General features: G+C 44.8%; 1 protein-coding gene across 4 annotated transcripts in view; it reads right to left on the bottom strand.

Annotated features, from left to right (window-relative positions):
* camk1da (calcium/calmodulin-dependent protein kinase 1Da) overlaps nt 1-14,286 on the bottom strand; it is a 51,484-nt gene that overhangs the window by 17,306 nt on the left and 19,892 nt on the right. For 2 of the 4 annotated variants that reach the window (XM_027020554.3, XM_081723018.1), the window contains one exon: nt 92-223. In XM_027020554.3, coding sequence (XP_026876355.1) covers nt 92-223 — 132 coding nt within the window. Of the gene's footprint in view, nt 1-91; nt 224-1,085; nt 1,163-2,720; nt 3,805-14,286 lie in introns of those variants that run through there. The other 2 variants (XM_081723017.1, XM_081723016.1) reach the window with 2 other exon arrangements.

The raw sequence follows: 14,286 nt of genomic DNA on the forward strand, positions 1-14,286 counted from the left end.
TGTGAGATGTGATGTGTGTATGTGTGTGTGTGTGTGTGTGTGTGTGTGTGTGTGTGTGTGTGTGTGTGTGTGTGTGTGTGTGTATACCCACTTGCGGAGCACAGCGATCTCGTTCTCAATGCTGCTCTCCTTCCCCTTCAGGGCTTTTTTAGGGATGCACTTCACTGCAAACATCTTCCCGGTGGACCTCTCCTGAGCCAGGACTACCTCTGAGAACGCACCCCTGCAACACAACGAGAGAGAGGCAAGAAAATCGCTTTGCATCATTCATTACAAAGGTTGCGCTGAAATATAGGACCTGTCTTTCTTTCGCTTAATTCTCTGTGGAGCCCAAGGACGTTTTCTGTGTGTGTGTGCTTGTATGCAAGAGCACACTATGCAAACAGGGTTTTTTTTATGGTGTGATTTTAATGCTGTCATGACTAGAAGATGAATGGATGTCCAATCTCTCTCTCTTTCTCCTGCAAACACACACACACACACACACACACACACACACACACACACACCTTAATAGAAATAATGCTGTTCTGTCAGAATAACGATGGACTTTCAGGACAGGTGCTATACATTCACTGCCATTTTATCAAACCAGATAGTCCTAAACACACACCCACGCACCCCCACACACAAACACACAAAAAACTTCCACCTTCTCTCTCTACCTCCATCTCTGTATTCTTCTTTTTTCTACACTCTGCGTTTTACTCTGTACTGCACTACTGCATCACTTTGGCGGTATATGTCATTTTGGCAGTATTTCAGTAATATTGTGTGTAATGTCCTCACATACAGCTCATATTCATACTAATATCCTGTTCAAGTCTCAGGAAATACTGTCATCTTTTTACCACTCCAAATGCTGAGGCTTTTAAAGATTTTTAAAATTATTTCTACACCTCCTCATAGGTCACTAATGGCTGGCTTGCTAAATAACCTTAAAAAAGAAAACCAAATATCGGAGAGGAAAAAGTATGCAATTCTCATACAGTTAAAAACATTGCCTCCCCCAGCCCACCGTAGCTGAGTCCCAGAGTGACATTCACTGATTAATCAGGTCCATCAGTGAATTAACAGTTCCTCACCACCATAATGGAGCTCAGACAGCTCGATAATGGACTGGTCCGCAGGGTCAGCCAACATATAAACGCACAGGATCCCTCTGCACAACAAAGCACAAGGAGTGTCATCTGAGCACTGTTTTAAGATTACCGCCATGAACCCTGGTTTAAGATTACCGCCATGAACCCTGGTTTAAGATTACCGCCACGTACCCTGGTTTAAGATTACTGCCACGTAACCTGGTTTAAGATTACCGCCATGAACCCTGGTTTAAGATTACCGCCACGTACCCTGGTTTAAGATTACTGCCACGTAACCTGGTTTAAGATTACCGCCATGAACCCTGGTTTAAGATTACCGCCACGTACCCTGGTTTAAGATTATCGCCACGAACCCTGGTTTAAGATTACCGCCATGAACCCTGGTTTAAGATTACTGCCACGTACCCTGGTTTAAGATTACTGCCACGTACCCTGGTTTAAGATTACCGCCATGAACCCTGGTTTAAGATTACCGCCACGTACCCTGGTTTAAGATTACTGCCACGTAACCTGGTTTAAGATTACCGCCATGAACCCTGGTTTAAAATTGCTGCCACGTACCCTGGTTTAAGATTACCGCCATGAACCCTGGTTTAAAATTGCTGCCACGTACCCTGGTTTAAGATTACCGCCACGTAACCTGGTTTAAGATTACTGCCATGAACCCTGGTTTAAGATTGCTGCCACGTAACCTGGTTTAAGATTACCGCCATGAACCCTGGTTTAAGATTGCTGCCACGTACCCTGGTTTAAGATTACCGCCATGAACCCTGGTTTAAAATTGCTGCCACGTACCCTGGTTTAAGATTACTGCCACGTAACCTGGTTTAAGATTACTGCCATGAACCCTGGTTTAAGATTGCTGCCACGTAACCTGATTTAAGATTACCGCCATGAACCCTGGTTTAAGATTGCTGCCACGTACCCTGGTTTAAGATTACCGCCATGAAACCTGGTTTAAGATTGCTGCCATGTACCCTGGTTTAAGATTATCACCACGAACCCTGGTTTAAGATTGCTGCCATGTACCCTGGTTTAAGATTATCGCCACGAACCCTGGTTTAAGATTGTTGTCACGTACCCTGGTTTAAGATTACTGCCATGAACCCTGGTTTAAGATTACTGCCACGTAACCTGGTTTAAGATTACCGCCATGAACCCTGGTTTAAGATTGCTGCCATGTACCCTGGTTTAAGATTACCACCACGAACCCTGGTTTAAAATTGCTGCCACGTACCCTGGTTTAAGATTATCGCCACGAACCCTGGTTTAAGATTGTTGTCACGTACCCTGGTTTAAGATTACCGCCATGAACCCTGGTTTAAGATTGCTGCCACGTAACCTGGTTTAAGATTACTGCCATGAACCCTGGTTTAAGATTGCTGCCATGTACCCTGGTTTAAGATTACCACCACGAACCCTGGTTTAAAATTGCTGCCACGTACCCTGGTTTAAGATTACCACCACAAACCCTGATTTAAGATTGCTGCCACGTACCCTGGTTAAAGATTACCGCCACGAACCCTGGTTTAAGATTACTGCCAAAGACCCTGTTTTAAGATTACCGCCACAAATCCTGGTTTAAGATTATCTGGCCTAAAATGACTGCATACGAACCCTGGCTTTTCAGGTACTGCCTTATTAGCGCTAAAGCTGCGCTCTCTGAAGTTGAGACTGTAAGATGGTGCCATCGGTATCGGCCTGTTGGTTTGGGGGCTCTGTGAGCATCTCCGCCCTCCTGATCCTGGCAGCAGCACTGGTCACAGCGACACCATGCCAGACCAGGAGTCTGTGTCTGCTTGCTGGCATCTGAAAACACCCGTGTGCTGATGAAGTTTCTGAAGGGATAAACAGGAGCCGGGATTCATCTACCATCTGCCACAAGATGTAAAAGCTTTAAAGAACATGCAGTGGGGAATTAAACGGAATATTTGTCCAGGCAATCTGTGCGTGACACACAAACACACCAAGAGGGCTGAACACATAAATGCTCCTTCACACTGATATTTGCACACACTCTTGTACTCACACCCCCGTATGCAGAGGCACAAGTCAGATGAACAATAAAACGCCCTGTTTGGACAAGTGACAAATCTTTCCCTGAAATCCTCATTAAAATGCACAGATTACTCCCGTCTGCCTTCCTGCCTCTGCTACACGTTTTAGTGCGTGGGCGGACGTAGGTGCTTTGAGACTAAAACGCTACACCATCACCTGCACGACTGATCTCTACGGATCTGGATACAGAACGCATTCCTCAAGGCTCAATGTTGTGTGCACCATACACACAGACAGACAGACAGACAGACAGACACACACACACACACACACACACACACACACACACACACACACACACACACACACACACACAGTCTCCCATTAAGATGCCTGTCCTCATATACTGTATAATCCATTCATGTTTTAGGCAATCATTATAAAAGATTTTATCTGCCCATCCTTCCCACGCAAACACACACAAACCTAAGTTTATTTTTGTTTAGGTAGCTCATATGTTAAAATATGCATCACAGCCAAAATCAACTCATCTTGGCTCTGTAGCTTCCAGCCTTCTCTGTCTGCATGGAGGGATCATGGTAGACTCAGACAAAGAGAAAGACAGAGACAGAGAGAAACAGAGGGGCAGGGTAACACGCTCCAGCAACGTCTCCAACAAAGCCGTCACAGAAGATATTAGGCGCTGTGAAATGAATGAGAATGAAGTGAGAGTGGGAGAGGGGGGTGAGGAAGAGGAGGCTGTCTTCATCCTGCACTTCCTCAGTGGTCCATGTTGCCTGTGCTGTGGGCCGACTGCCAGTCACGGTAATGTGCAGGTGATGAATTCTCCAGTCTCTGTGGGTGGTTCCCTTCACGGTCATCACACTGAGTCATGGGTCATTACTGGACTTAACATCTCTGGCTAGGAGAAGCAAGCTTTACATTCACTGATTGATTTGCACGGCCCTGTTGAAGTAGCGGCTCAGTATCTCTTAGGACACATGTCCTCTTTTCTCTCAGACGATTATGTTGGCCTCTCATAGTGTAGTGTTAGAGTGTTTGCTAGCTATGAGTCAGTTTAAATCCAAATACAGATACTGAGCCCATTCAGTGATGTACAATTTATTTATTTTTGATTTCATCAGAAGTGATACACACGCTTTGCTTTGTGTTATTTGGTTTTTATACTGAGAATCATCTGTTGTGCTTTTTTTCCATTTGTTTTTTACTTGCTTCATTTTCCTTTTTTGATGTGAATACTGGTTGTACTTCTGCTGCTGGCCACTGAAGTCATCGACAGACACAGTGAACCTGAGGTCATGGGTCACACGTGGGCAAATCATTTCAAAACGTACAGCAGGATGGGCTCAATGAATAATAACCTAAACAGGTAGTAGCTGGACCAGTGGACCACAAACACACACACACACGCATGCACGTACACACACACACACACACACACACACACCGAAATCATGTAATTTTTCTCTCCAGACCACAGCTGTTGATCCGATGTAGGCCTCAGCTGTGTTTGTGATGTAATATCCATGTAGTTCACACAACAGGGGGTGACACAAAGAACAAATAACCCTACCAGGGTGTGTGTGTGTGTGTGTGTGTGTGTGTCTATGCACATATTTAATGTGTGTAAGAGGAGGTGTATGCAGCATGTAATGTACTGGTGGACCTCTCTCCCCTGTGCAAAACATTTTTCTCCCTTGTGCATAAAGACAGGCAGCTTGTGCCTGAACTGAAAATGAAACAGCGGTCTGTGTCTGGAACTGTGTCTGGCTCTACATGCGTGCCTGTGTATGTGTGTATATGCGTGTGTGTTCTCATGTCTGTTGGAGACAGAGATAAGAGCAAACCATGCAAACAGCCCTGAAACAAGAGGTACGATTCAACATCAACAGGTACAACTCATTAAAACTGGATGTGAGAGTGAACCTGAATAGAGTTAAAGTGGGAACCACTGAGTGAGTCACATTCAATCACTTCCTCTCTCTCTCTTTTTCACGCTCTCTCTCTTTCACATACACACAAAAACACACACACACACACACACTTCACTTAAAGGGAAGTGTTCCTATGCAGTCCTGAGGTGCTCTCTAGGGATTCACTGACAAATTATAGACATTGAATCCACTCGTCACTGTCTCATATAAGGAAACTGCAAGAGAGAAAAATAAAGAGAAAGAGAGTAAAACAGATGTCACGTCAAGTGTGGCCTCATTCAGGATTGTGGCGTCCTTGAGAACATTGTGATTTCAGGTCTTTTAGCTCCTTGAATACCACAGAAATGGCACTGACACTAGAGGCAAGGTTGCTCTAGTGCCAGCCTTGAAAGATGCCACCTTGACAGATGCCATGTAGTTTGATGCTAACATGCAACAAATGAAATGCAGCGCTTCTGAATTTTATGACGTGACATTTAATTATTTAACTACTCATTCTATTACTTGTCCATTAACCACAATTCAATGCACCATTCATTCTTAAATTGATGTCTTTATAAATTAGCATAATTTAAAACATTAAAAGACTTTTTAAGGGTATGGCTCTTGTCTGTGGTTGTTGCTGACTCAGTCCTAACGAGTTAGCACAAGTGAAATCAGAGCACATTAGAAAGACATCAGTGTAGGTGTGACCAAGACTGTACAGTACATCCACAGCAGTAGGCTGTTCATAGTGCATGATGGATGTTTAATACTGTGTTACATTTACTTTTAATGGACCTTGAGATTATTTCATGCATCAAAATGACATCAAAATATGTGAAACTCTAATAAACAAATATTAGAAAACAGAGTCTGACAGTCCAAGAGGCACAGAGACAGTCAGGTGTTCAGGTGTGCTGGGAGCTGGGTCAAAACAAAATATGGACTGTTAGTGGATCTCTGAGAACTGAACCGAGACTTATTTATTTTTGCAGTGGACTGGGTGCTATGACTGGGTGCTAGAAAGTTAAGGTTGCTCACATTGCACCACCTGAGCTTTAATGAAAGTGAGCAACACAACGTGACGAGCAGTGAACAGAGTGCAGTGCAAGTCTGCTGCTGGGAAGTCATCAGGCAAACACCAGGCCATTACCAGGCAAACACCTCCTGCACATATGGCAGTGGCCATTACCAGGCAAATACCTCCTGCATGCATGGTACGAGCCATTACCAGGCAAACACCTCCCTGCACGCATGGTACGTGCCATTACCAGCCAAACACATTCCCTGCACACATGCTAGGGGTCAATACCAGGCAATACACCTCCCTGCACGCACGCTAGAGGCCATTACCAGGCAAACACCTCCTCACACGCACGCTCCAGGCTATTAACAGACGACACCTCCCTGTGCGCACGCTTCAGGGGCCGCTACAACGGTCCCACTGTGTCGGTTTCTCAATGCTGCATGTGTGTAATCAACACTGGAGGGCAGTGCAGGGGAAGTGTGACCAGGCTCCCAGGTAACTCAGCTGAAACCCTGCCAATGGGCCACTCCATTCAGGCCTGTGTCTGTGCCCAGGCTGGCATACAGGCCGCACAAGGCAGCCAGATGGCAAGGGCGAGACGCCCCACACCCCAGTACCATGGGCAAGTGTTTTAAAGAGGCCCCACACCCCAGTACCAGGGGCAAGTGTTTTAAAGAGGCCCCACAACCCAGTACCATGGGCAAGTGTTTTAAAGAGGCCCCACACCCCAGTACCAGGGGCAAGTGTTTTAAAGAGGCCCCACAACCCAGTACCATGGGCAAGTGTTTTAAAGAGGCCCCACACCCCAGTACCATGGGCAAGTGTTTTAAAGAGGCCCCACACCCCAGTACCATGGGCAAGTGTTTTAAAGAGGCCCCACACCCCAGTACTAGGCGCAAGTGTTTTAAAGAGGTCCCACACCCCAGTACCATGGGCAAGTGTTTTAAAGAGGTCCCACACCCCAGTACCATGGGCAAGTGTTTTAAAGAGGCCCCACACCCCAGTACCAGGGGCAAGTGTTTTAAAGAGGCCCCACACTCCAGTACCATGGGCAAGTGTTTTAACGAGGTCCCACACCCCAGTACCATGGGCAAGTGTTTTAAAGAGGCCCCACACCCCAGTACCAGGGGCAAGTGTTTTAAAGAGGTCCCACACCCCAGTACCATGGGCAAGTGTTTTAAAGAGGCCCCACACCCCAGTACCAGGGGCAAGTGTTTTAAAGAGGCCCCACACTCCAGTACCATGGGCAAGTGTTTTAAAGAGGTCCCACACCCCAGTACCATGGGCAAGTGTTTTAAAGAGGCCCCACACTCCAGTACCAGGTGCAAGTGTTTTAAAGAGGTCCCACACCCCAGTACCAGGTGCAAGTGTTTTAAAGAGGCCCCACACCCCAGTACCATGGGCAAGTGTTTTAAAGAGGCCCCACACCCCAGTACCATGGGCAAGTGTTTTAAAGAGGCCCCACACTCCAGTACCATGGGCAAGTGTTTTAAAGAGGCCCCACACCCCAGTACCATGGGCAAGTGTTTTAAAGAGGCCCCACACTCCAGTACCATGGGCAAGTGTTTTAAAGAGGTCACACACCCCAGTACCATGGGCAAGTGTTTAAAAGAGGTCCCAAACTCCAGTACCAGGGGCAAGTGTTTTAAAGAGGTCCCACACTCCAGTACCATGGGCAAGTGTTTTAAAGAGGTCCCACACCCCAGTACCATGGTCAAGTGTTTTAAAGAGGTCCCAAACTCCAGTACCAGGAGCAAGTGTTTTAAAGAGGTCCCACACCCCAGTACCATGGGAAAGTGTTTTAAAGAGGACCCACACTCCAGTACCATGGGCAAGTGTTTTAAAGAGGTCCCACACTCCAGTACCAGGAGCAAGTGTTTTAAAGAGGTCCCACACTCCAGTACCATGGGCAAGTGTTTTAAAGAGGTCCCACACTCCAGTACCATGGGCAAGTGTTTTAAAGGCCAGCCAGCATCGACTGCATGCAACCTTCTATTCAAAACGCTAAACAAATGGATCTATAACATGTCTAACATTTCCAAGAGTCTTTTTTGGGGGGAGGGGCCCTTTTACACTGTGCTGCCCATTTGCTTTGGCTGACTGTATCCATTTAAAAGCCAATCACAATGATAGAACACTGAGAGGCTGATGATGTAACCTGCTCGCAACTACCCAACCAAATGTGAAAGAATTTGACCTCAAAGTTCTCAAACAGGGCTGTTAATAACACGAGCTGTGAAACCACTCAGAAAAGATTCACCCGGGTTTTCCCCTACAGATGTACTGAAGTGAAGTGTGACTGGAGGTGGGGGTCTAACACACCTCTCACACAGGAAAGGGGGGTTTAAAATTGCTGGGTGTGCTGCTCGGGAATTCAGTTGTAGTGTTGCTGTGGGGCATGCAGCCAATGGAAGCAAAGAGCATCCACACAGCAACGCTAACAGTAAGACCACCTTACAAAGCAGCACTAGAGACCCCAGAGCTTACACGGAGAGAGAGAAACGAGTGTTTACTGGCATCCAAACGCAGGCCTTCATAAAGACCAGCAGACCAGACCAAGCAGGAGCATCAGTGGCAAACAGGACCAGAAAAACAGTCCAAACAAAACCCAATACACAGCACAGACATGGTTATGGTTACGGGTTAGGGAGAAAGAAGGAAGGAGGAAAAGACTGTAGTTCAGAATTCTGTAGCAGCTAAACGACACTCCTATCTGCCAGAAGGCGATTTAGAAAGAGTCTGCAGGTGTGGAGGCAGGGGTGTGGCCAGGGGCCAGCGAGGACAGTGGGCGGGGTCTAGGAGGGGCTCTTCCAAATCACCTTTCCCAGAACCAGTCTTCCCTCTTTCATGAAACAGGCTGGGTAGTTATGTAAAGGGAATGCTGTCACTGCATGTGTTATAAACAGGACTAAGCGAGCCTATTTTGCGAAGCTGTCTGCGGTTGCGTAACATTTGTCACACCGGTGCTAACGGCATTTCGCCATCAGGAAAGCCAGTTATTCGTTTAAGGTGCAAAAGGTAAAGCCTTTTTCGAAGTCACTGAGTCGTGCTTCAAAAGAAGTGTGGTATAAAAAGGGGCATCTGTTATGTTTCATGCCTTATTTCATGAGACCCAAGGTTCTTCTGCAGTAGACTATAGATATAAATTACGGTGCCATACAACTGTTGTGTGCTCTGTAGTTCGAAATGAGATTTCAGCTAGCCTACCTCTCGTCTCTGCCAGTAAACGATACACATGCGAGACACTTGTGGACAGACCCAGCAAATGCATACACATCACTCACCGCTTGCTAGCTAACCACCCTGAAATGTGACTGACGTTAGATAAATAGCATTGAACATGCATTTACACTCAACGACGTAACATAAAGGAATGGCAACAACACCAGAAACAGTACACAGCCCATCCTTTAGCTCATGTCATACAATTTCAAGCAAGCACACGTGCCCACACGAAACACGAGCTACTTTTTATACTTAAAAGAATAGTTTGGCCAAACTCATTTTCACACAGATTGTTCTGAGAAGAATCATTCTGAATATATACCAAATCTTCATATGCTGGCCTCAGTCATCGTCATGAAGCTAAATGTTGTTACTTTTACATATGCAGTTTCATAAAATAGCAAAGCTATAATGTACCTACAGTTTTTATGTTCAAAGTGAAAATACTGCATCTTCCTCATTACTTTCCATTTTTGAAACTATTTTGCCTTTGAACTGGGAGGGACCCATATGCTCATACCAAGGGATACTAAATTATGCGCCAGGGAAAAGAAATTCCCATTTTCCAATATGGCTGACCCCATCTGGAACAACCAGAAAGAAAACAAATTTGCAAAAATAACCCCATAAAGACTAACAACATATCCACACAAAGGTTTTATAAAGGGCATGACAATCTATTAAATACACTGCACAGGTTGCATTTTAATGGCTTTGCAAGAACTGTGTGTGTGTGTGTGTGTGTGTGTGTGTGTGTGTGTTTCTGTGTGCACTCATGTCTGTTTGTACGCGCATATCTGTATGCGTGAGTGTACACTCAGTCACACACACACACACACACACACACACACACACACACACACACACACACACACACACACACACACACACAAACACACACTCACTGTAATACAGTGACTTTTAACCTGCTTTACAGGTTAAAAATAAAGATTAAATCCCTAAAAGGTTAGCAGCATCTCCAAAGCTGATCTGACCTCCACCAAATCCAACAGCATCCCTGTGAACACAGTGTGCTCAGCCATTGCCCACCCAGACATAGAGCCTGAACTTTAGACACAAGAGCATTAGCAGGATGTTAAAGCGGTTTGGAAACACTAAGGTCTCAGAGCAGGCCAACCAGGTCTCTGCTTAAAAACAGCACTAATTTAAACGCTCATGGCTCATGTGTACCAACCAAATCTAAATGAACTGACTTGTGTGGCTCCATAAATGCACATATAAAACTCATATAAATGAAAACCAGCTCAGTGTTCAGAAGTGTTCAGTACAGTGCTATTCACTTTTAATAGCTTAAACAGCTTTTGGTGTGTGTGAGAAAACAGATAAAAAAGACATTCATTGATATTACAACTATATAGGTTTGAATTTTGATAAAGTGTTTCATTTGTTTGTCATGAATATAAATTTTAATTTAAAAAGGGAGAAAAAAAAATTAAATACTCAAAGTCTGCTATGTGTACTTGCTAACATTCATTTATGCTGTACTGTGGTCCATTCACTGTGGCGAGGAGGCTGTACTGTGGTCCATTCACTGTGGCGAGGAGGCTGTACTATGGTCCATTCATTGTGGTGAGGAGACTGTACTGTGGTCCATTCACTGTGGCGAGGAGGCTGTACTATGGTCCATTCATTGTGGTGAGGAGACTGTACTGTGGTCCATTCATTGTGGTGAGGAGACTTACTGTGGTCCATTCACTGTGGCGAGGAGACTGTACTGTGGTCCATTCATTGTGGTGAGGAGACTGTACTGTGGTCCATTCATTGTGGTGAGGAGACTTACTGTGGTCCATTCATTGTGGCGAGGAGACTGTACTGTGGTCCATTCATTGTGGTGAGGAGACTGTACTGTGGTCCATTCATTGTGGCGAGGAGACTGTACTGTGGTCCATTCATTGTGGTGAGGAGACTACTGTGGTCCATTCATTGTGGTGAGGAGGCTGCACTGTGGTCCATTCATTGTGGTGAGGAGGCTGTACTGTGGTCCATTCATTGTGGTGAGGAGACTGCACTGTGGTCCCTTCATTGTGGTGAGGAGGCTGTACTGTGGTCCATTCACTGTGGTGAGGAGGCTGCACTGTGGTCCATTCATTGTGGTGAGGAGGCTGTACTGTGGTCCATTCATTGTGGTGAGGAGACTGCACTGTGGTCCATTCATTGTGGTGAGGAGACTGTACTGTGGTCCATTCATTGTGGTGAGGAGACTGTACTGTGGTCCATTCACTGTGGTGAGGAGGCTGCACTGTGGTCCATTCATTGTGGTGAGGAGACTGCACTGTGGTCCATTCATTGTGGTGAGGAGACTGTACTGTGGTCCATTCATTGTGGTGAGGAGACTGCACTGTGGTCCATTCATTGTGGTGAGGAGACTGTACTGTGGTCCATTCATTGTGGTGAGGAGACTGTACTGTGGTCCATTCACTGTGGTGAGGAGGCTGCACTGTGGTCCATTCATTGTGGTGAGGAGACTGCACTGTGGTCCATTCATTGTGGTGAGGAGACTGTACTGTGGTCCATTCATTGTGGTGAGGAGGCTACACTGTGGTCCATTTATTGTGGTACTGTGGTGCATTCTTCATATCATGGAGGCTGTGTGCTGTACACTGTTGCTGTCTGCACTGTTGTAGCCTGGATGAACTTTGTAATTGGCTTGAAACAAGTTAACATCTAAGATTTTTTCTGAGCTCATGTTCTTTCTCCTCATCAATTCAGAAATATATTTTTAAATCTGAAATTAAGCAACTTCAGAAAAGAGCGCACTTAATTTTGTGTTTGTATTTTTAGGGACTTGATTTAATAATCTATGAAATTCATTCATTCATTCAGCACAGGGCACAATGCAGGAACCAACCCTGGACAGGGTGACAGTCCAACAAAGGACAAAATTGTGAATCTGAAACTTTGAAATTTACTGTCAAAGATTTTATGAAGCATAATACAAACAATTTATATTTGTAATAACTTCAAATTAGGTTAACAGTAGACTTTACACTCGACCTTCATGATTCCAGTAGTTAACGTTCAGAGTCAGATATTTTACTTCCATATTAGTGTGCCATATTATTGTTTGGCAACGAATCACTGGCACAACCAGCATTATGGCTACTCACAATGTTTGCATGGTGGTTAGTTATATCTTATCAAAATCAAATCAAATGAGTTTGGCTGGTCACGTAATATGCACATGAACCTAAATGTAAATATGTTGCATATGCTGCAGCCATGAGATTGCCAAAGGTTACTCAGCCATTTAACCGTGTAGTATGTGCTTAAGATGCAGCTCATCTATAGCACAAAAGCAGAAGATGAGTGGTTTGTTATGCTTCATTTGAAGATAAACCACTTGACACTTACAGCATTTGGCAGACACCTTCATCCACAGCAACTTATGGGAGTCTCAGATAACGTTGATTGCATTGGTTCAAGCACTTCGATGCAACTTTGGCCTCGGCAAATAAAAACTAGACGAAGATGGAGGTCCAGGAGGTGGAGGTCCGGAAAGTGGAGGTCCAGGAGGTGGAGGTGTTGGTAAAACTTCAGCTATGACTCAAGCAATGACTCCAGTCTTTCTTCTGATGTAAATCAGTAAGTGAATTTCCTCTAGTGCACAACTTTCCACTGACCAGTTGTGGCAGCCCATGTAAATGTGCACTAGAAGCACTGTAGTGCACACAGGTGTGCACATGCATAGAAGTGTTTGTGCATTCAATACATATGCATTAAAAGTGGGAACACTTGGTATAATGTTCTCGTTATCTCTGCACAGAGGCACTTGGTTCAGGTAACACACTCCGGTGTTAAGAGATTCATAGGCATGATGAGGCTGAAATGAAACATGTCACCTATAGGACCACTACCATTTACAGCATATGACTACAGCTGAAAATGATTTCAGGGAAAACTAGAAACTTTTGCTGTTAAAAGCCTGAGTTAATATAAAGATATTGTAAGCTGAAAAATGGGGATGGTCAAAAATAAACTGCGTTTATGTAGAAAAGGGCCTCTGTGGGCTTCAGGGTAAGGGCTTGGATAGCCTCTGCGTCAGGCCTTCAGAGGTCTCCGTCAACATCTCCGCCTGGCACCAGAAGAAACAATATTATCACGATGGGCACCAGGTGGCCTGAATGAGGTCAGCTTTTAAAAAAATAAAACAGTTTATGGTTGAATATAATGGAACCAAACTCTAACTGGTATTGAATATCAATTTGCATAATGTAAATAATGCATTAACTGGATATAATGGTGGAAACTCTGAAGAGTACTATGTAAAAAAAGAAAAGTGGTTATGTAACTGTCCTTGAAGAAACTATAAAGTGTTATGCTGAGGAGGCAGAGCAGAATGCAGGGACGAGTTGCAGAACAAGGAGCATATGTTTATTGATACACAAGAACAACTACGTAGCTCGCAATCTATCAGGGTCAAACATCAACAACATTCACACTTATATACATGCACACTAATGATACACAACGATGAGCAGGTGTGAAACACAGGGAAGGCGTGGCACACACACACACACACACACACACACACACACACACACACAGGAAGATGTTTGGGAGGAGGGGCCGTATCATGACATAAAGATAATGCCCTCCTGGGACTGTTAGACATATTGTGGACTATGCCTCAGTGGTATGCTATATTGATTTGGGAATAAACATGGGACCTGCTATTCTATTCCATTAATTCTTGAGTCTGCATCTTTTTCTATTTAAAGTGTACTTAATAATAATACTGGATTTGGGAAAAATCAAGGAACCACAAGCCCACTGACAGCATTCTCACACACAGTGGAAAAATAAGCTTTAACTTTCAAATGGAGAAATGACTGTATATTAGCTCTTGCAGAAAAGTCAATCTCTATTTGACCAGTTAGTACACCAAATTGACACAAACACACATACACACGCACATGCACCCAGGGACACACTCAAACACACACAGCACTGAAATTGACACACCAGGCAAAGCAAC

This window comes from Electrophorus electricus, chromosome 11 (assembly GCF_041902795.1).
Source record: "Electrophorus electricus isolate QZ-2024a chromosome 11, ASM4190279v1, whole genome shotgun sequence".
Classification (NCBI taxonomy): Eukaryota; Metazoa; Chordata; class Actinopteri; order Gymnotiformes; family Gymnotidae; genus Electrophorus; species Electrophorus electricus.